The sequence below is a fragment of the Megalops cyprinoides genome, chromosome 23, assembly GCF_013368585.1.
Source record: "Megalops cyprinoides isolate fMegCyp1 chromosome 23, fMegCyp1.pri, whole genome shotgun sequence".
Taxonomy (NCBI): Eukaryota; Metazoa; Chordata; class Actinopteri; order Elopiformes; family Megalopidae; genus Megalops; species Megalops cyprinoides.
The window spans coordinates 12631933-12654246 of record NC_050605.1 but is presented as its reverse complement, the minus strand read 5'-3'; the positions used below and the strand labels follow the sequence as shown (position 1 = coordinate 12654246).

The 22314-nt window shown below is 40.8% G+C and overlaps 1 protein-coding gene across 1 annotated transcript; it reads right to left on the bottom strand.

Annotated features, from left to right (window-relative positions):
* Positions 1 to 1652: 1652 nt before the first annotated feature.
* Positions 1653 to 21417, bottom strand: LOC118770692 (mitochondrial inner membrane protease subunit 2-like). The gene is made up of 3 exons (XM_036518458.1): positions 21393 to 21417; positions 8653 to 8790; positions 1653 to 1760 (listed from the first exon to the last, which is right to left on the bottom strand). Exons 2-3 carry the CDS (start codon positions 8785 to 8787, stop codon positions 1653 to 1655), a joined length of 243 nt encoding a protein of 80 aa, XP_036374351.1. The 5' UTR covers positions 8788 to 8790; positions 21393 to 21417.
* Between the last annotated feature and the right edge of the window lie 897 nt (positions 21418 to 22314).

Sequence of the window (22314 nt, the reverse complement as noted above, 5' to 3'; positions counted from 1 at the left end):
GTACTCTGTGCATTCATATTGGTTCAAAAGCTTTTAAAAAGATGATTCTACCACCCAGAAAATGTCAGCCAATGGTGCAAACCATTTATGAATATTAAAAATGCATTTTTAATGTGTTTCCCACAAATGAAAACCTGTAAATAACAATAATTGTACTCTCAAAAATAGACGTTTGCAGAACTAATTTCAAATAGGGAAAAAAATACAAACTGCAAAAATGATTTTTTTATACCTGATACAAGAGGATAAAGTCATACTTCTGCCTTCATTTCATAATAGCAATGGGGATGGATGCCTGTATAAGTGTAAAATTACTGGTTGCACCATCTGACCCTGACCTGTTACCCCACCTGACATTTTGCGCAACATCAATTAATATTCACAGAATAACATGAAATGTTAATGCATTTTATGCTGGTTTCATTTGGCTTTTCATTTCAAAGCTCTCAAGTGGCATGATATCTAGTTTATAAGACCAATTAATGTACTATAACCCCATCATATCAATGCATTTCATTAATAAGAGGTGCATTCCAAACAGCCTGAATGCTGTGTTGTATTGTAATTTCAATTGCTTCATTAAAATATTAATATTGAAACATCAACAAGTGCAAGGGAATACATTTTGGTAACGGACAAAAATCTTTTCATAAGAGTTAGTATCATGACAGAAATGGGCACCTCAGACAGCGCCCACAAATGGTTGTCCCCTTCCCTCTCCAAATGCTCCTACCAAGCATCCTGCCATGGTTCTGCCTCAAAGTCCTACAGCCTTACCACAGGAGTCCGCCAGGGATCAGTTCTCGGTCCCCTCTTGTTCTACCTGTACACAACATCCCTCGTCTTGCTAATATCCTCTTATGGATTCTTCAACCACTGCTAAGCTGATCTTCTGATCATCTGCTAAGTTGTCCTTCCCACCCACTGATATACATATCACTTTGCACATCAAAGCTTGGCTTAGTAACATGAACTTAACTGCCAGCACCTCAAACTCAGTCTTCCCAAAATGTAACTACACTTTCTTCCAGCCTCATCCTCTACCCTCAAAAATCTCCCCATTACCCTTGATAACACAATGATGCCTGCATCCAAATCTTCCAAGAATCCTGGTGCAGTTCTGGATATCTGTCCTTTTGCAAAAAACAGTATGAATTACCCAGAATTGTTGATTCTCTTTACAGTAGCCACCAAACCTGTCCATTTCTCAATGTATATACTGCCTAGGCCATTGTCCTGTCCCTTGTACTGTACTGACTGTCTACTATAACTCTCTCCTTGCTGGTCTCACTAAATATGCCATTAGGACCCTCCAGCTCATACAGAATGCAGCTGCTCATCTTGTCTGTAACCAGTCAAAATACTCACATGTCATGGCTCTTCCCATCTCTCTACTGGTTAACAAATAGGGCCAACAGGAAATACAAACACAAATCAAGGAAATAACAAAATGAAAATCTCTGGTTTTAAACCAATTTCACTAACAGCTCCAGTACCTGCATGTGCCTTTGAAACTTGAGCTACCTCTGCATAAATATTGTCCATTGTATGAGCTTACAGTTGTAATCAAAGGCATCTACAAACCTGACATTGCCAGAAGTTTGTGTTCACTCATAAGAAGGCTGTCAATTGAGAAAAAAACCCTTTGTTACTCACAGCACAGACACAATGTCTCCGCGTTGCACTTGATAATTTCGCACACTCCACCGGTTTAAAAGAACAATGTCGGATGACATCTCTCCCTCTGGGTTCAGGAACGGCTGAGGAAGACAAAAGCACAACAAGTGAAAGTGGAGTCTGAGTTGTGTTTACCAGCACAAAATGTACATGACGAAACTGGGGACAAAGTATGACGCACTCAACGAAGAGGGCTATCGGAGGAAGGCAGGCAAAGCACCAGCACAAATCCGCTGATGACTAATTCTACAGTAGGGGGAAAGCAGGACTGTGCATGGCTTGTTCTTGGTGTGAGGACCTACGAGGAGTCATATCTCTCCACTGTTGAATTTTAAGTTGCTGGTCAGAAAAACAGACTCTTTGCCCTCCAAAAACAGATCATATCTTCAGCCCTCTCCTTCTCTGGACAGAGGTGAGACAAACAGACATCTTAATAGCAAAAGAACAGACATCTGGGCAGACTCATCAGCCGTCCACTGAAATTCATGTCTCACAGCCTTTTCATTTCCTGATACTTAAGAGGAGACTGTAATTTGTATATCGTATGCTCACACAAAGTGCATATTGTATGTCTTTCAGTGCGTATGTTTTGAATGTATAACACTAAGTAAGAACACTGGATACAACATTCAGTCTTCTCTCTGCTACACTAATACAGTGGTGGGAGAAATACGTTTGGAAGAGAAGATAAATAAGAAATTACTTTTTTACATTTTGGACAAGAGCACACCAAACATCTATCAAATGAATTTAATGCAGCTCTGCTAATCTACAGTTTCCTTAAAGTAGCCTTCCTTAGATGACATGAGTTGATAACCTCCTGACATACAAAATAATATTTCCGTAATTTAACCATAACTCAATACACAGTACAGCTATGTTAACCATATTTTCTAAATCACACTCAAGTATGTCTTTTCTGGCAACACTAACATTTAGAGTAATGGCATGAAGGAAACGGTGGCAAATGGCAGATTCTTGCATGTTGCTATACTGAGGACACCAGCTGTGCGTGAAACACATTTCCATAATAAGTCTGAAAAACCCCAGGGTTTGGAATGTCACCATTCGTAAAAATGATCCCGTAAATGGGAAATATCATATCTAAAGGAGAAATGTGTCACCCCCACTCCCCCTGCAGACTGCGTCGCGATCCCATATGTCTAATAAACAGCGATTGAGTCGAGTGTCCTGAGGTGGGGCGTCATTTGCATATCCTCCAGGACGTTCTGCCAACATGTTCTGAGCGAAAAAGAGCGAGGGGGTTGGGGTGCGGGAGCTTTGCTAATTGACGGATAAACGCTTCCATCCTGTTTGCATGCTCTACATGTATTAGCACTTTCTCTGGAGACGGAAGCCCGGTCGAATAGCTCTGATTTGGGGAATTCACGCGCATTGTGTCATTGGAGCGCCTCCCCGGTGCAGCTGAGGGAGAGGGGGCGCAACGCGGACTCCACAGCTGCCAAACTCCCGCGCAACACGGTCGACCAGGTTTCGGCCACCGCGCGGGTGACGTTTTTTTTTTCTTTTTTTTTGATGGGGTGGCCACCGTTGCCAGGTTGCCAGTGTCACCGTGTGAGGATGGGGCTTCACTTTTGGATCACTGTCACTGCAGGTTCTCAGTGAAAATGGGCCATCATTGTTTTTGTACACAATCAGCCAGCCAACCAGACTCACATATGGTTCCGAGAGTTTGCCGTTGACGCTGTTGTTGTTCTACAGATAATCAGTCCCTGTCCCCTCCACATTCTCGTCACGTGAAAGGAGCAATTTCCACTGTTGCCCCCTCTGACCTCCTCCATGTGCTTTATAAGAAGCGATATGCACTTTAATGGAGCCGGTGTCGTACCGCTTACCTCCCTCTCGCTTGGCACCCCCCCCGGGGAAATACAGACCCTAAAATCAGTACCTGGACCAGAATCGTCCTGAAATCCCAGCGGGCCGAAGGTGTTAGAACAAGCAGTGCCTGTACAGTAAATGAAGGAGCCGACGTAAATCCCAAGAGCAAAACCAATGGCAGTGAGTGTGACTTTATTAAAGAGCCTTACAGCATATAGCTGTCCAAGGTGGGCAGATTATTAACAGCGTATTATTTTTACCATCACTTTCAGCAAACACACAGGAAAATATATGTATTCAAGGCACTTTATTTACTGGCTGAGGTTTTGACCCATTTCCCACTCTGGGAAATGAACATGTTCATGACTTGCTCGGCAGCTGATGCAGTTTAGTTATTTAATAATAACAGTCATTAAACAATATTAACCAATATAGCACAAACATAAAAGCATATTTAGGACACTTCACAATATGGAAATTTCCCATTCAAAATTCATGACTACTCATCAGAGGATTTTTTTTACAATAATGTAAGCTTAATTTTAAAATAAACACTGTTTAGGAAAATCTAAGCTTTGGGCATTTGGGCATCGTGTGCTGACAAAGAATGGACAACAATAAATACATGAGTGAAAGGGTGTCAAACACTGTATTTTCATAAAATAAGATCCACTGTACATTAAGTTTCTTTTCCACCTCACTTCTGACAAAACATATTGCACTGACCTGCGCTTATAGGTTTAACAGAATAACACAAAAGCACAAAATTTCCATCACTGTCATGACATTCTCCAATATTGGAACTGAAAAAAATCCATACGAAACAGGACTTAAATGTGAACCACACATACACCAGTCCATCCTCTTTACACAAAAGAGAAGAAGAGTCAGATAAAAGCTTTTCATTGGATTTCAGCATTGACAGAGAATGTTGCCAACCTTGATCTTCAGAGCCGTACACATTTGGCTGTAGATCCATGGGACTCCGCCAATCAGAGGCAGAACTAGACCAGTCTCACATTGTGCTCTGTGGGATGACTGATACTGTCTCTGAGACAGGGAGTGAAATTCTAAAGAAAACCCCATCAGGCCTTGAGCCAGCATGTGCCATATGGATGGTGTGGACAATGTAAGAAGGAAACAGGCAGACAGAAAAAAGAAGCAGGCTAGTTTTAAATAAGACACAAGAATATTGCACTTAAACTTGCCCAGATTTATCTATAAAGCAACATGGCACGGTTTGTGTGGTAAGGCTCCAGGTTCATAACCAAAAGCATGCCGGTTCAATTCCTTGATAGGACACGGCTGTCATACCCAAGGGCAGGATAAATTTCGAGATGTGCATATGGATAAGAAGCAAATATTAAACTACACTACGTAAGCAACCCTGGGTGAGAGCGTCTAATAAGCTAATGTAACGCCATGTGTATTCCAGTATACCCTCCAGAAACAGTCTCTGTCTGCTCACTCTGCAGCAAATACAGGAGTTTACTTTTTTTGCCTGACCATATTACTGTAAGAAACATTACAAAACATGGAAGGTTGTCAAACGTAAACAAAGTAATCATTCCTTAATACTTTGTTTTGGGTGCATGCTTACAGCTTTTAGCCTCACACCCATGAAATCTGTCATTTTTATTATCGTTTTATATTCAATATATTTCAGAGGAGAATAATTACTGTTCAGAAATTTTTAATTCTTTTTTTTTAATTTTGAAATTTTGATTAATTTTTGAAAAATGTTGATTAATTGAAGTCAGTTGGTCACTTATGTAAAACTGGTATCGTTATGCATTGCGGATTTGAAAGAATACACTGGAACAGATTGGCACCTACAGTAAGTGTGGATGAATTTCACGGTTGCTTTTAAGAATAGTGCTGGATGAATTGCAGCCACTTCACAACCTCTAACTCCAGTTTAGCCACTTAAACTGAGAACCATATTTCATCTGTGACCTGGCACTGGTCACAAACACTCCCATCCACCCGCATTCACACACACAGGCTTTACATTTAAGGGGTGTTCTGCTCAATCTTTCAATGCAGTTTTCATTTTTCCTCACTTAGAAAATTGAATCCCTCAGATGTTGAAGAGCAAGAAGCTTCTTCAGGATGTTTCTATAGCAACGGAGAGAGTATGAAGCCACTTTTGCTGTGCCCTGTAATAACTGCTTGAACAACATATGCACTTAAAGGTCCCATTACAGAACATCCTTGGAAGCATGGTTAGTAAAGGATAAAAGTACTCCAAGTACTAGTAATAACCCAGAAAGTACTTCACATCCTAAAAGCAATGATATACTTCTTTGCACAATGTAGTTATTTCTCTCTTTTTCTCCCTTCATATCTCCGGGTTTCCTTTAGCATTTTAGACATTCTTCTTGGATGCATTCTGGCCATCTTCATCAGAACCTCTGACCCTCTCACCCTGTTCACCCTGTACTTCCTCTTTGACTCGATCTAATTGTTACTTGTTATGAAATCTATGCAAAATGTCCCCATTTCTTGCACTATATTCCTACAACTTACTGTATATGCATTACATTATATTACATTAATTTAGGAGACACTCTTATCCACAGAGTCCAGAGACTTCCATAACAATAGAACACAAGTGTATCCACTGAAGCTGAATGAGCAATAGTGTCAGACCAGGCTAACAACACTACCAGACCAGAAAGTGTGAACATAAGTTGTGATAGGGCTTGAATAATGTTAACCTGTGCAATCTGACTAGGCAACAAAAGCCAAGTACACTACACATCAGTGATTAGATCACAGAATCCAAAACATATCACAATACTACACATAAAATAAACAGCAAGTACTAGAAGTACACAAAGTGGCAGATGTTAGGGGGCAGGCATTGAGGTGGAACTGAGATGCATTCTGAAGAGGTAGGTCTTCAGTCTACACAAGCATTGGCCATCACATTCCTTCATTCCCGTACTTCTCTCTTCTCTAGCCTTCTTTCTTATTCTCTACATTCTCTTCTGTTACCAAATAATTCAGCTGTTTGGCTTGCTTTCTCTTCGTCCTGCTTTTTATCTTGCGACTCCATTGCACTGTTATCTCCACAGGCACACTATCGATCCTCGAAATTTACTTCAAAGCCCTTGGTCTTCTTTACTGCTGTGTTAACTGTTCTTCTCCTCTCCATCTTAAAAGTTGCATTTATACCCTGCACGTCTGATCATCTGCAATAGTAACACCATTGTCCCTTGGCATACCCATCATTCTGACAGCAGCCCTGAACTACGATTGCGCCATTTAAAACAAACAGCTTAATAATATATAAAACAAAAAATGCAATAAAATGCATCATGTTTTTTCTTGCATGCAATTAAGGTAGCTGTTTTAAACAATCAATCCTGCATTAGTTAACCAGCCATTTAATTGGCTGGCCATTTATGTTAAAGAGTTAAGTTGCATCACTATAAGGTAGCTACAGTAATTACATTAAGCAAGTATAGTGGACATGTTTTTGAGAGGAGGACTTCAGGATGAGAATAACAATTAAACTGAAACATCCTGAAAGAAAAAAAAAACTGTCTGCTTGCATTTGGACACAAACCAATCAACAGACACACCAAGCTAGGAGCAGAGAATAAACACCTGTTATGTGTAGGTAGGAAGGAACATGGAGTGGTGCCATAATTGACTCAGACTCACACTGCAGACATGTACCACACAGCCAGCATGAATGCATATTTATGAGTGACAACATTAAAAGTGTGAAAATTCTGCTAGGAAATCAGCAATAAGAACATCTTGCTTCTCAGGTTTGCAGATTCAAGGTCCATGGTAAACCAGACAGACCTCTCAAACTATTATAAAAAAGCACTTAAAGTAGTCTTTATCCATTACTAGTCATATGTATGTTGTCAGGTTCCCAGCATAAACAATAAACAAGTGCCAAGAAAACACCTGTTACTATATATAGGTATATCTATTGTAAGATGTTAATTCAAGTCAAAGAAAAGAAACATTAAGCAACAAGCCTTTGAAATGTCCATTATTCCAAGAAAGTACTCTTTGATCACAGCTCTTCCTTTGGGAAGTTTGAAATAAAAATATATATTTAAAAATATAGATAGAACTGCAGAGTAACAGATCATCATACAGTGTGAAGGATTCTTTATACTGTAGTTCATTGTGAATAACAACACAATATTGAGGAGAATCAAAAGTTTCAGTTCAGTTTCTGTAGTTTTCAGTGAAAGGAAAGGAAAATTTTGTTTGCATTCACTCTCACATTTACAATCTATTACATTACATTAATCTAGCAAATTCTCTTGTCAAGAGCGACTTCCAGTACAGGAGAACAGCAGTGTATCCACTAAAGTTACACAAGCAACAGTTGTCCTTTCAAGAGATTCAAATCCAAGAAATCTCCCCACTCCACTCCTCTACAGGAAGTGCCATGGTATAGCTTTCATTTTCCATTGTGCTTTTGAAAATCAAATTTGAAAGAAGTGTGTAACGAGCATTTGAAGATGTGCTGGCACCCGCACGCCTTCACGGAGCGGCCTTGACTGGTGACTCGAGGATGGCCTACTGTTTTCTCCCTATATTGTGATACCTTTCTCCAAAACACATGCATAATAAATCAGACTCTGAAGTGAAAAGGAAGCTATTTATTCTGGCTGCGATTCGCTTGGCCTCCTTGCATATCACGCGCAATATACATAAGCATGTATATTGCTGTGAGAAATGAGATGATATTCCAGCGAAATGGAAAATGAGAATATGCTTCTTACATCTATATACAATTTAAAAAAATAAATAAAAAAGGCAATAATGCCCCCTTTATAAACATGCTATGATAAAAACCATCAGATAAAAACATTACATACCTGCAATCCCATTATTTTGCAAATGTAGCGTGGCTGTAATTACAGTCTGACATTTTTTGGCATTGACAGACATACTCCTTGCAAAGACCATATGGATCCTTAATTGGAGTGAGGCCATGTGATGGGTGTCAGGCTGTGTACATGCAAAAGGCATTACAATAAAGGGAAGGAATTAGGTGTGGACCAGGAGCAAAAAAAGCACTGATGTATCTGCGATTACCCCACCTTTTATTAAGGAAGTTGAGAGATTTTTTTAAAAAGAGGAGAAATGGGAACTCACCTGCATTGATGCCCCCTCCACTCGGGCAACATATGCCAGCCTGTCCAGAACTGTCACCGTCACTGGAACAGCCACGAAGAAGCCACTGACAAAGGCTCTCATATACCTCCGACCAAAGCCTGTTTGCTGTGCCATTCCCTAAAAGAGTGAATCCACAAGTCATTTAAAACCAATTGTACAAGGAAGAGAAAGGTGCAGCTACTGTCTGAACAGGCTAACAGTCTTAAAATGAGAGCCTCTCACAGAACATATTTTTGGGTGTGGTAACTATTGGAATAGATTCAATCTGTTTTGCTGATAAGTGCAATTGATTATTCACTTTCAACACAACAATACTAAGGGAAAAATGATCTTACCAGAGGTTTTTGTTTGAGACCAGGATAGCCGAAACATTATACAATTCACCCTTGCCATAAATATCTAACTGTATAAATGGATAACATGTATGTCACTCTGGATAAGAGGCTCTGCTAAATGACAATAATGTAATGCTTGAATATACTGAATACTTAAATATATTATTCAGTATATCTACATGCTAAATGTTGCATACATACTCAAGGCCATGCGTGATAAAAAAGAGACAATTTTCTCTTTAAAGAACAAAAGATGAGTTTTTCAAAACTAGCCTACCCTCAAGCCTACTGTACACTCAGAGCACCATAACAGTGACAAATCGTCTTCATATATAACACAGTCACCCGGAGAACACATCAGCCCAGTCGCATAAGCAGATACTTTGCCAAAATCCCATGCCTGCAGGTCTAGTCAACTTGACTTAATTAAGCTAACTGAATTACAGAGTGTTGACTAGGTGGTGTCAACCGCGTGCAGGTGCGAACCTCACACAATACCCCGGCAGCCACAGCGAATGATTTCTGTGTCAGAATACATTTCTTTCCTGTAAAGCACTGTAATTTCCCCTCCACCCTGCTATAGGGCTGCTGTAAGACATCAATTATAATGTGTCAAGAGAAAGCGTGTCAGCACCAGACCAGAAAATGTATTCTAGCACACAAAAAGCAATACAAGAGGAGTACACTGCCAATCCGGCACGTTCATTAATTGACCAAATCCGAAACAAACCTGCCATGCCAGGTGTCATGGCAAGCAATTCTTATGTGGAGCGTGGGGCTATGATAACTGCTGGAGTCATTTGTTTCTTCCTCCTGAACGGGATTAAAGCGGCGCTATGATGCTGATGGAGTAGTGCAACTTTTAATCATAGCTAGACGACGACGCCACATGTTAGGAAAGCGGAACCTGACCCGCTTGAATCGGTCCGAAATGGTTTTAATAATCGCAAACGCTACCGCAGAGATTTCCTCTCGCTACCGTGTAGCGCTGTGAAAATGCAAAGAATCAACTCGGGCCTGGGGCGGTGTGGATGTAATTTTCAGAGTGTGATTAGATAGGCCTATATTTCTCGCATAGTCTCACATTAATTTACATCATTATGAGTCTTCACAGCATTGCTCTCTGCCTCCTCCTTCCTCTTATAGTAATAAGAAGGGGACAAATAATCCTGGAGAATTAGGGACTCTTAACTGGAAGGCCTGTGAAGAGAGCAGCAGAGCGCTGAGCAGGGGCGTGGACACGTGGTCGCCCACCACGAGCCCGAATGCAACAGGGACGAGCGTCTGTCATCTCCTCCGCCCGCCCCCTCATTCCTTCCTCCCAGGACACGGGGGGAGCCGCGGAATCCGTCAGCTGCTTCTGTTACTCCCCTCTCGTGTTTGACTCCCCTTGCCGGCAGCATCTTCCGTTTTCCATCGGGAAACAATCTTACCAGTATCCCAGATGTCTTTTTTTGCAGCAGCAGCACTACCATACCATGTCACCATGTCTCCATACCATCAGTATCAATTTTGCAGCGAGCTTCTTAATATGCAGATGTTTGCAGCAATGTGACAACTCCACTCAAGTGCATTAAATCCCCCGCCTTACTGGATGGGAAAGACCCTCATCAGAGAAGCTGAGGGATATACCACTTCCTCTCTGCGTGGTGACGCACAAGTCAACATGAAGAATGTATAAATGTCCTCATTTTAGAACTGGAGTGTGGTGTATTTAAATGCTTGTTAAAGCACAACACAAGCTCTGCTTTCAGGTTTGAAATAATGGCCAGTGATGCTTAAATAATTGATAAGGCCTGCTTTTATATACCTGACATTTTAAATAAATCTTCACCTACTGCTCTACAAATTTTCAATACACTGTCAAACTATTTAGTAGCACAAATGATGCTTCAGTTGTACCGCACATTAGCTATGCAGCCTCAGTAGAATTTCCTTGCTCTTAAACCTCGCTGTGATGCTGTTAGACAGTATGGATGCATGGAGACTGTGAACCCCCCTGAAACTGGATGCCCTGACACTGAACTTCCGGACTGGTTTAACATCCCAACACCTCATATAAGGGGACCCCAACGACACTGCATTAAGAAGTTCACACAGATTTTAGAAGACTTCTCTCTGTAGGAAGTCTTCTAAAAACATGTGGACATCAGGTATCATTGTGACTCTAGCTTTCTAAAAACTGTATTCACTACAAACTGCACATTCTCTTCAAATTTTTGTACCACACAATTACAATATTTGAAGGCAATAAATGAATGGGATTTCACCAAGATATGTATTATATCTGTCATCGATAGGTTACGTTTAATCTCCCGAGGGCATATGAAACGGGTGAAGAAGCACAGAGCACAAAGAAAGACACTGCATGATGGATTAAGACCAGAAAAAAGTCACTTCTTGCAACTGAGTAAACCCCTGCAGTTCATCTTTCACAGCATGGGGAAGATGTGCTTTAAATCAGCCAGGCTTATTTCAATTTCATAGACAAAAGCCACAAGCCTAAAAGGAGAACAGCGAGAGCTCTGAGTGCCGATACTATGGCAACCTTGCAAATACATGGGGGGGGGGGGGGGGGAGAAGAAAAACACACACACACTTACACAAAATTGTTCCATGGACCCAATCTAACCCTTATCTCTAAGATGCATCAGACATTAAGCTACATGCCACTCACCGTGATGGCACCTCAACCGAAAGTAACTCAGTAAAGGAGTAACAACAGAGGTGTTCTCACTTCAAACAAACAACAATTTCATTTGCTGTAACTAATTTGAAGTTAAATGACAAAACAAAGATTTAAAAATGAGAGAAGGCGTGAGAAGGTGAGATCTGCAAATGGCACCACACCCTCCAGGTTTTCGCCAAAAATGCAAAAGGTGACTATACGTGAGAATGAAATGTAGGAGGAGGAAGAGGCAGAAATAACAAACTAATGTGAGAAGAACACAAAGCACACGTCGCTGTAAATATTTCATAGTACACAGTTGGTAGGGATTAGCGGGAGAGAGGAACAGCAGCTGGCGCTTGGCGGGCCACTGTTTCACAGAGTTCACGCTGTTCAGCTCGCAGATTAAGACAGATGGATCAGGCCTTCGCCTGAACTGAAGATATCTGCGCACAAGAGGTCTGCGGGTAACAATCGGCCCCCGGTAGCCACTGTAGCATATGGAGGAGAGCAGAGACCCTACTTAGATGGCTGGCTTCAAATGTCAAACAGAACGCTACAGTCACTGGTTAATGCTCATCTGAAGTGTTACATACTGTGTGCAGAAAACAGAACAACCGAAAACAGGCTATGTACCAATTCATTAAAGCTTTGGCTACATCTGTATGCACATTTGAGGACCAGTGAAGCAGCAGAAGTGATAAACTGCAAAAACCTTAGCACATACAGTAGTTCTGAACATCTGGAATGTCCAGCCTAATAATGGGGTTGGCAAGTGAACTTTACTATGAAGGGGTTCAAAAGGTTTTTGAATTTTGGCTTCTTCTAATATAGGACTATAAAGACATGGTTTGATGAGTTTGGTGTGGAAGAACTTGACTGGCCCGCACAGAGCCCTGACCTCAACCTTTGGGACGAACTGGAACGGAGATTGCAAGCTAGGCCTTCTCGTCCAACATCAGTGCCTGACCTCATAAATGCTCTGCAGAATGAATGGGCACAAATTGCCACAGAAATACCTCAAAATCTTGTGGAAAGCCTTCCAAGAAGAGTGGAAGCTGTTATAGCTGCAAAAGGGGGACCAACTCCATATTAAAGTATATGTATTTGATTACAATGTCATTACAATGTAATGGTCAGGCGTCCGAATACTTTTGTCCATATAGTGTGTATGCAAATTCAAACTACCTGGAGTTTCATTTGCCCCACCAAAAAAAAAAAACAGTGAGACTGAACGCATTTCAAACACTGCAGCATCCCTGTGAGAACACCTTATTGATCACAAAACCGCGTTACAGCAAAAGGAGGATGAGCAGATTGATTTTTCCTGATGAGTGGTTAATTAAAGACAGTGAATTCTCCACAGATGGATATGTAGCCCCTCGCCGGCTCTGTGCGTAATTACAGCCTGCCACGCCGGGTCCATGTGGCTAACTCCCGCATGTGAAACAGCACTTCAAAGCAGGGGCCTCATCAAAGGCCAAAATGGGGTTGCATGAGTTTTTTTTTTTTTCCCCCATGAACACGTTATTGATATCCGATTACTCTGATGGGCATTGGTGACCCTCAAACAAGTGTCATGAGAAAATCTGTCCACCGAGCACCTAATCAATCCGCACGGGGGGGCATTAGCGTTTGTGCGTTTCCAGGACTGAAATCGATGGTCTCCGTGCGGCGGATGGAGCAGGCGTGCCACAACGCACACACAGGCAAGCCTCCACATGTCTCAAGTCACAACCTGCCAGGCAAAGCTTCATCATCTATCATGTCCTTCATTACCGCGTCACAATGGGGGATCCGGCACTCTCCCGCGATGGCGTTTTCAAAAGCGTGCCGCCAGTGCGCGAGCTTTCATCCCCCATTCTGAAAAGAAAGCACAGGGACAAAATGGGGGGCGGGGGGGCGGGCGGGGGGGGCTCTCCTGCACAATACAGACCATTTCTCCTCATTGTAACAGCACATCAAATCAAGGCACATCAATGCCCGGGAGCTACGCGCAGTGATGATTACGGATTTGGCTGAGCCCGAGGCTCTATGCCCTTGCTGTATTGGCCTTATATCCCTTATCTTTCCTTCTGGAACAGGTGCCACACAGCATCTGGATGTGCTGGAAGTCAGGTCCCGAATGGCAGATGCTGAGAATTTAAGATGTCCACATTTTGAACCTGTTTTCCCAAGGAGCTGTGGTCAAACACTGCCTGCAGCTTTCAGCTGCGCTCCACTTAAATGCTTTAACACGAGACGGCTTCTTAAAAGAACGTTTTCATTTTACAGTTAGCATGTTCCTGCCAGTTAAACAGTACGTGCTATTGTAAAGAGTTAATACAGTGTGATAAACAAACCTTGGACACAATAACAAAACACACGTGCACACACAGACGCATGCAAATATAAAAGTCAAATTCTTAGCCACAAAAGAGCTAAACGCAAGACTGGAAAATCTATAAGAACGCTCTAACTCCTCTGAGTTTTAAAGCATCATTGGCCCACTTACTGACAACTCAGCTGAAATCAGAAGACACAAAAAGTCACACACGTACAATAGGAATGTGTGCAGTCTGCATCTACAGCAGAATACAAGCACAGAAATAAGATGGGTAAGTAAGTACATTCAGACAAATAAAAAGACAAATAATTCTCACTGAGGGTTAAGGCCATGCTGCTACAAATTCTGAAAGTACTATCCCTTAACCACCATGATGGACATTTGTGTTACAAATCTGTAGATGTTTAGTAACACTGCCCGTACTTCCTGACTAGATGCACGAAACAGGAAATTCTCTCTTCTTCAAGAAATAAGACTTGCATAACCTTGTATTTATTTCAGTCTGTTTCTTGACTGAGTTCCAAACAATTTTCAAGAAAAAAAAGAAAATGTAGGGCTCTAAAAGCCTTAATTAAAATATGGATGGCTTTCAACAATGTTCTTCTATGTGATTTGTATTTGATTGCCGTATTCAGAAATGGAAAGACTGAATCTCCCTACAGATGAACATTCACTTTAAACATCTACTGTGACTCCATTCTTTATTACAGTAATATACTTTGATTGAGTTCAGTCCCTTCCTTAATGACTCCGTTAAATGAATCATCTCATGTTTATTCATCTGAACACACAGCAGAGCACTCTGTGATCTTGAACACAACCCAGGTTCAGACAGCATTAGAGTCATTATCAGAGTAGGGTCTTTTTAACTGTCAGTACAGAATACAGGAACACACCAGGGCTTCTGGCAAGGGATTCGAGCACTATGCAGAACGTTGAGCAGGTCGTAATATCGGCTTCATTTATTACACTAGGCAAACCTGACCTTGGATGTTCGGCGAAGAGGCTGCGAACACAGCATAAGCCATTCCAGAGTACCTCGGAGGGTTGTGCATTTTTCGTTACGGACCTCGTACAGTGACCGCGGCCTTCACAGAAAGCACATTGGAGGTTACTATTTCAAACCCAACAGAGTAACGCCATCTCCCCCCTTTCCTTCATAATGTGGATATTTCAGGTTTGCATGGCCATGTCAAGAAAGGCAATCAAGAAGGACCGCTTCTTAGCAAAACAGCTACTTCTGAATAACAGAAATAAAAATTCAGAAAGGAAAATGTGACCTGAACAAATTAAAACGGGCCCGACAGCGCCGACGTTTTCCCATGGGAACAGGAAGGCAAACACTTCACTAGACAGAGTGCAAATGAAACGCTGCAGAGGTAGATTATCAAATAAGCCCACTTAAGGAAAAGGGGGTGATGGCAGACTTCTAATGGGAGCTCACTGCGCCAACACATCAACTGGAAGTCACTATTCCCATTCACTAATGGCGATCTTGGGCGGCCGTAATTGAAAAGCTGAAGAGAAATTAGGATGTCAGGAATGGTCATTCACTTTTTATTATTATTTTTTTAATACTGAAGCGACAGAGCTAAAGTGACCACCACCAATAGGTCATGCGTGACCATGTATTTTCATTAGTCATGTACTGCAATGCCTTTCCCTATCAAGTATTTGTAATGTGGCCGGTGAACCACTGAACTCCCACCCGATCCTTGCATATTCATGGGCAATGAAGCATTAAAGTACTGCCCACTTAGGCTGCTGCTGTGGTCAGAGGCTTCACTTCTTTTATCTAGTGGCTGTAGAGCTTTTTCTCCCTCACCTATTCACAATGTGCGGAATAGGTCTCTAACCAATGGAAATCATGTGAAAAATGGGGATGTGTGAAGTTGCTCCAAGCAGAGACACTGCAGGACACACCAGGGGAAATTATAATCCCCTCTCAGGCTCACAGAACAGGTTAGCCTACAGCCAAAAAACACCAAATAGAACATGAAGTAAAATCCCGTCTTCCAATAGGAAGAGGCCAAACAGCTAAATGACTTAAAGCCTGGTCCATGGAAAGATAATATGGCTTTTCTTCATAAAACCTTCTTGGGCCACAGATTTTTTTGAAGCTCACATCATAGGTGGGCACTGGCAAAGCATTTCTACCTCCATGGCAACTCTCCAGTCTCCTGCAACCCGCACCTCATTGCAATATGTGAGAGCAACATAACTAATGTAGATTGACTTTTAAAACTGACTCTGGCACACGAGTACAATCCAGTGAGTAGACAAAAGTCAAATCTAAAATATGAAACAAAATTCAAATGTAAAACTGCTTAGATGGAAACTATAAGAACCCAGACATTAGAATATATTAAATAAATGAAAGCACAAAAAATATTAACACTAGGCACTTTTTACAGGCCCTCTTAAAATCCCTGGTGTTTTGATCCACACTTATGTGTAAGAATTCTCTGTATATGTGTAGAAGCTTGCAAGATGTGTACCATGAGGAGGGCCTAAGGTCTGTGGTCTAACAAAAACTGTGTGAGGTACCAAACAAATATATCCACAGTAATATTAAATGCATGTCTAATTGTGTTCTTATAATCACACAGACTAAACACTTAAGTTGTATTTTATGGATTTTACTTTCTATGCCCTTTTGACATGGATTGAATTGTCAGAAAAACATTGGTCTATCTGCTTCTACTTAAGAGCCATGAAATGCTTGCTATGCCTCATTGTAGGGACAAATGGTTTTAAATTACAAGGGTTCAATTAATCTGCAGCTCACCGGTGCCTTTCGGCTACAAACTCATTGTCAGTGATGCATGAATAAGCTTTGGTGTTACTAGATTACTTGCTAAAACGTTATTAAAGCTGTATTTGTTATTCAGCTCCTCAGTGTCTTGGGGTTTTAAATCGGTCAACGATTTTCTTGCATTATACATGCAAATGCACTGGCAAATACTTCTGCTTCACATCCAGTGGTTTTTGGTACTTAAACCTTTCTTAAAATTGGCACTGCACACAGCACATGTATGATCAAGTGCTGGTATCAACTTGATTTCTCATTTGTGACGTTCAATTGGAGACAATACATGGTGGACATAATTCTTGTTTGCTCTGACAAACATTCATTTAATTTAAAAATCAATATCAAAATCTTGTCATAACCATAGGCCTACATATTACATATGCAAATATGGGCAATTGCTAAATCTAGGTACACACTGAAAGTACACGGGATAATGTTGTGTTGTGAGCATCTTAAATTCATACTACACCAAACATAGTTCATTCCTTTCAGTCCACTGGATATCAGCAAATGCCAAACACTATGTCCAACAAAACCATCTGGTTCATTTGCACAAGAATGGATCTAAATCCTGTAAGCTCAATTAAAGACATGTTATTGAATGCAAAAATGACAACCCTTACAGATCTGTACATTTTCAACTGCAAATAAGCCATGATAATTCAACTTTAGCACCTTCCAGTGTACAGAAAGGTTTACTTGGATGGATCCTGTGCTAGGAAGATGCAAGGTATCCATCTACATTTTGGTACCGGTTTTAACAAACCTGAAGGGTCTTATGCTGGCCTAAGCAACATAAACTGTAAATAAAAGCCTTGGAGCATCAGTTATTGCTGAGCATCAAGGGCCATCACATCACTGCTCTCGCACTCATGGGCATTACACTGTTGCCAGTGTCTGGAACAAATCGCTTGCTTGAGGCTTGAAGGCAATAAAGATGTGCCTTGACACGAACATACAATTTTTTTTCACTATGACGTTCAGTAAGCCTACCCAGTTCACTGCTACAGATGCTAAAAATAATTCAACATACAAGTATCAGAGTTTCATTACTCCTTTATTTAACTTTGGCTATCTTTGCAGACAAAGCTACCTCTGACTACTGCATAGGAAAGTGTACACATCAAATATAAGTTCTAAAGTCCTTGCATGAGTACAGTCTGTATATCTTGTTTGTTTTACTGACTCTACTTGAAATTGATTTTTTTTTTTATCTGTTTAATACCGTTTTTGTTAGTATGGAGCAGGGCTGTAATCAATTAATGAAAGAGCACAATAGGGTAAGAGATATACTTCAGTTCAGTAAAGACTAAATATATTTCTATCAATAAACACACAACATAATAATTTCCTGTTTAGGGCATAATGTTCCCATCTTGTGACTGTGTTGGGAGTGACACACAGGTGTGGTGAGTGTGGTGAGAAGTAAAGAGTACTCTTCATCTAAAATATATATGGGTTTATCATGCCTCCTTCCTGTGAAAATACCCCAGTACAACTTTCACGAACACTGTGTTGTTACAAAAAGAATACAATTTTATTTTTTGTCAAGAACATAATTTTTTTCCTGATTTCATAGCACATTTCTTTATTTGCATATGTGCTGTCTTACATGTTGGATTTGGATTAAAGGGGATTTTTCAAGAGTGATTAACACTGTCAAATTACACCCACTGTAACAATTAGAAAAGGCTTTAATCTGCCAAGAGAAGAATGCAATCTTGCCAAACACTGCCTCTTTTTTTTCTCTATTAGAACAAAATGGCTCATCTTAAAAAAATCCCATATTCATGATACATACTTTTTAGCTAATGTCTATTTTTTCTAAACATAATGAAAGCAAGCACTTTACTGAACAGTAGCCAACAGCATTATTAACAATAACAGTAGCCAAAACAGTATCCCAACAGAATTATTAACCATAAGATTCCCAATAGTTATGAACAAAGATGAATGGTACAGTGTTGTTTATGTACAACACTTCCTGTTAATATTTATTGTTTTATGCATATTTCACCTTTTCTCACCTTTACTTACGCATGTTTCCAGTTTGAAAAATAAACTGTGTACAAAAAAATCTGACAAACCATGAAAAAAAGAAATATCAAAAGTGATCCTATTTCTTTTAAAAGTTAAAGCATTTAGAGTCGCTCAGTTCCAAAAATGTAACAGCCTGCACCACTACTGTGGAAATCATAATCAAATCTGAGGGATAGAATCTCACACTGAGGGTAACTTACACCACAAAAACTGTCCCTTCAAGGTGGGACGCTTTTGAATGTGAGATTAAGTTATGGTGTGATGTTTGATCACTAACATCATTATTTTGGCTTTGATATTTTCTTACAGTTAACGGTATCACTTGGAAAAGAGGCAATGTGCAAGTAGCAGTTACAGGATCCAGGCAAAAGCAGAAGGGAAATAAGAACAAGCCACAGCAAGGATTTATGAAAGAAAACCTTGGTAGAAGCCATATATCCTCCAAAACAAGCTTTACTAAAATTGGAAAGGTAGTTCTTGAGATGTTTATGTGTTGCCTGGTTCACAGTCAAACAACATGAGTCACTCTGTAAGTTTAAACTACAGTGTGTGACACTGATAGCAAGAAACATTTTGGCAGTCACTAGTAAGTCTCATGTCTCTGCTGAGCCACCGCAGACACAAGGCTGTTATTGCAACCAGTGTAAACGGTTTATGATACTTTGATGTTCAAGCATTTACTGAAAATATTTACATACTTTACCTGGTCTGTGTATGCTGTACAACAATGAGCAACTCTGCATTAATTAAAAATACTAAAATATAGGCCTACATGTCTATTATGCAATATGCATACCAGACATGTGAAATTAGTGACCCCCTTTACAAACCCGAGGGGATTATAACCCTCTTGTGCTTGATCATCTGGAACCCTCCAAAGAGAGATAGGACTATCGCTTCTCCATGTATCAGCCACTAAGGAGAGCTGAGGAACTGATGCCAGTGCATTTACTACAATTCAACTGTGACTGAAAACCAAGTCAATTACAACACAAGAACCGTATCTATCTACTGCAGATCTGCTACAAAGTTTATGTTGCTTTTAACTTAAAATGGTTGTAGTATTACCAATTTTAAGTCACTCATGGTAGCCATGTTTCTAGACATACCAATTATCCCTCACAATTTAAAGTACTTTATCAAGCATTCCATTGGAATATTTTCCACAAATGGACAGTTGGGCATTTTTAAAAAGGGGAGGTGGAGGTGGTGGCATTTGTACAGAATACTGCCTTAAGAGGTAATTGTTAATTAATTAATTAGTTGTAAGATCATCATCATGTAGACTGCTTTTTGCACATTTGATTTACATGGAGATAATGACTCTTGTGTGCGAGTGAGTTGGCACGTTTGTACAGAAATATCAAAACTAAGAAGCACGTCTTTTTTTTTCAGAAATATTCGCAGTGTACTGATTTATGATTCGTGCATGCGAGTAACTGGCCTTTCTGTGCACTGAAATTGTTCTTGTTACAGAGATGCATTACATATGATTCATTTTTGCAGTGTAATGATTGGTGGACCGTAGGGTACAAAGTCAGGCTGGGCTGAAACCTAAACATCTACAAATTAGAACACACAAGTATTGTGTGAGAAAAATAGAGTACAACACCTGACATTGTCGGTAGCAGACTACCCGAAATCTCTGATACTTCACAAAAGAATTTGGAAACAGATCTGCTAAAACCAATAGCCGGTAACGTGCATGTTCATGACATGAATTTGCTACCTCCCCAACTGATGATATCGTGTCCTTTTCTTGATCTTACGTTACTTCAAATCGTCACCTACGTTAGTTCACCAACAAATACAATCTGAGTTTGTATTTTACTAAATCGCTGGCCCTTTAAAAACGTAGCTAGCTAATAGACTAATACGTCCGCTTAAAATTGGCATCTGAAGCGAAACCCAACCCTGAATGAATGGTCTTAAGTATAATATCTTACATATATAACTAGCTATGTTTAACGTTACCCAACTAAATACAAGATAAACGGAGGCATGAACAGGCTAGTTACATGGCTAACGCCACACTGAGCACAGATTAGCTATTGTAGCTAGTTGGTAAGTAAAACAACTCGTCTAATCCAGCTCACAACACTGCTTTGGCCTACTTAGCAACAAGGCTAACGTTAGGTCACTGCTGAACGGTAGTGCTGCTTTCCTCCAAATGCAACATAACTGTATTAAGCTCGGTAGATATCCAACTTCTTTAAGATATAGGTAACAGGAAACAAGAACCCCTACGCCGCCCGAGACGTATGTCACATTCCCTTACTACAGTTGGTAACCCCACGTTCGCTTAGCCTACTGCAGGCTGGGTAGCCAGCTAGTTAGTTAACGCCAAGGTCGACACGTGTGCAGTGTGTCTTAACCATAACTGCGTAAACACAAAAATATTTTCTCCTTCTGTGTATACTGCACTACAGACTTCCACACCTAGCGCATTCCGGCTGAGAGGGCTTATTAAACACCTATTTAGTTCACGCGATTTCCCCAGATCGCTTTCGCTCTTTCCTATGCAACCACATCACCTACCAGTTTTGTGCTGTACGTGCTCCCGCGCCGCTCTGTCACCAGCTACATGACAGGGTATGGGACTCCTCCGGGTCCTAAGGCAGGCTTCATTACTTGTGCGTTTGTACTTCGCTAGTTCAACTAGTCCAGCGATGTCCAAACCTCTCCTGGAGGGTCACTTGTCCTGCATGTTTTAGATCTCTCCTTGATCCAACACAGCTGATTCAAATGATCAACTCGTTATGAATTCCTGAAGATGCCTAATAACAAACCGATCGTTTAAATCAGCTGTGTTGGAGCAGGGAGAGATCTAAAACATGCAGGACAAGTGGCCCTCCAGGAGAGGTTTGGACAACGCTGAACTAGTCTCTTGCAGGCACAATGACCGAACTTCTGCACTGTACAGGCATGTTTATTCTTTTCCTTTTCAGCACGCTTAAACTTTGATCATATGCGTCCATGACACTAAGTATCATCTTGACACATTAACATCTGCATAGTCATAGTGATATTTTTGAAAGGGTGTCACCTGCAGTAGTCCCCGTGAGACTATGCGTAGGTGATAGCCATCCTGAACAGGGCATCCTGAACTATCCGAGGACTGCACTGGTATAGACAGCCTTTTAAGTGCCTGAGAGTTGAACTGAGACAGGATTATGGAGAAAGTGGAGGCATGTGCTGCAAGGCTGGCAACAGCTGGTCACATTTACTTTTGGGGTATGATAAACTCGAATGCATCAGGCATTATATAATATTATTACAATAATCCACAAGATAATTATTCTGGTATAGTATTTTGGATATTCCTCGAAACACATGGCTTTGTGGTAAATGGTAAATTGCTTTGTGAGTCTCTTCAGGAGTCAGACCCATGGCTATAGCCATCTTTGGGTATGAGGCACTCCAGGGTTTAATTGTCTGATTAACAGAGCAGGGACCTTTC

Coding starts and splice junctions, on each gene's coding strand:
- LOC118770692 (XM_036518458.1), bottom strand. CDS start 8,787: ATGGCACAGCAAACAGGCTTTGGTCGGAGGTATATGAGAGCCTTTGTC. Junction 1,761..8,652: donor TGGAGGGGGCATCAATGCAG/GTGAGTTCCCAT, acceptor TGTCTTCCTCAG/CCGTTCCTGAACCCAGAGGG.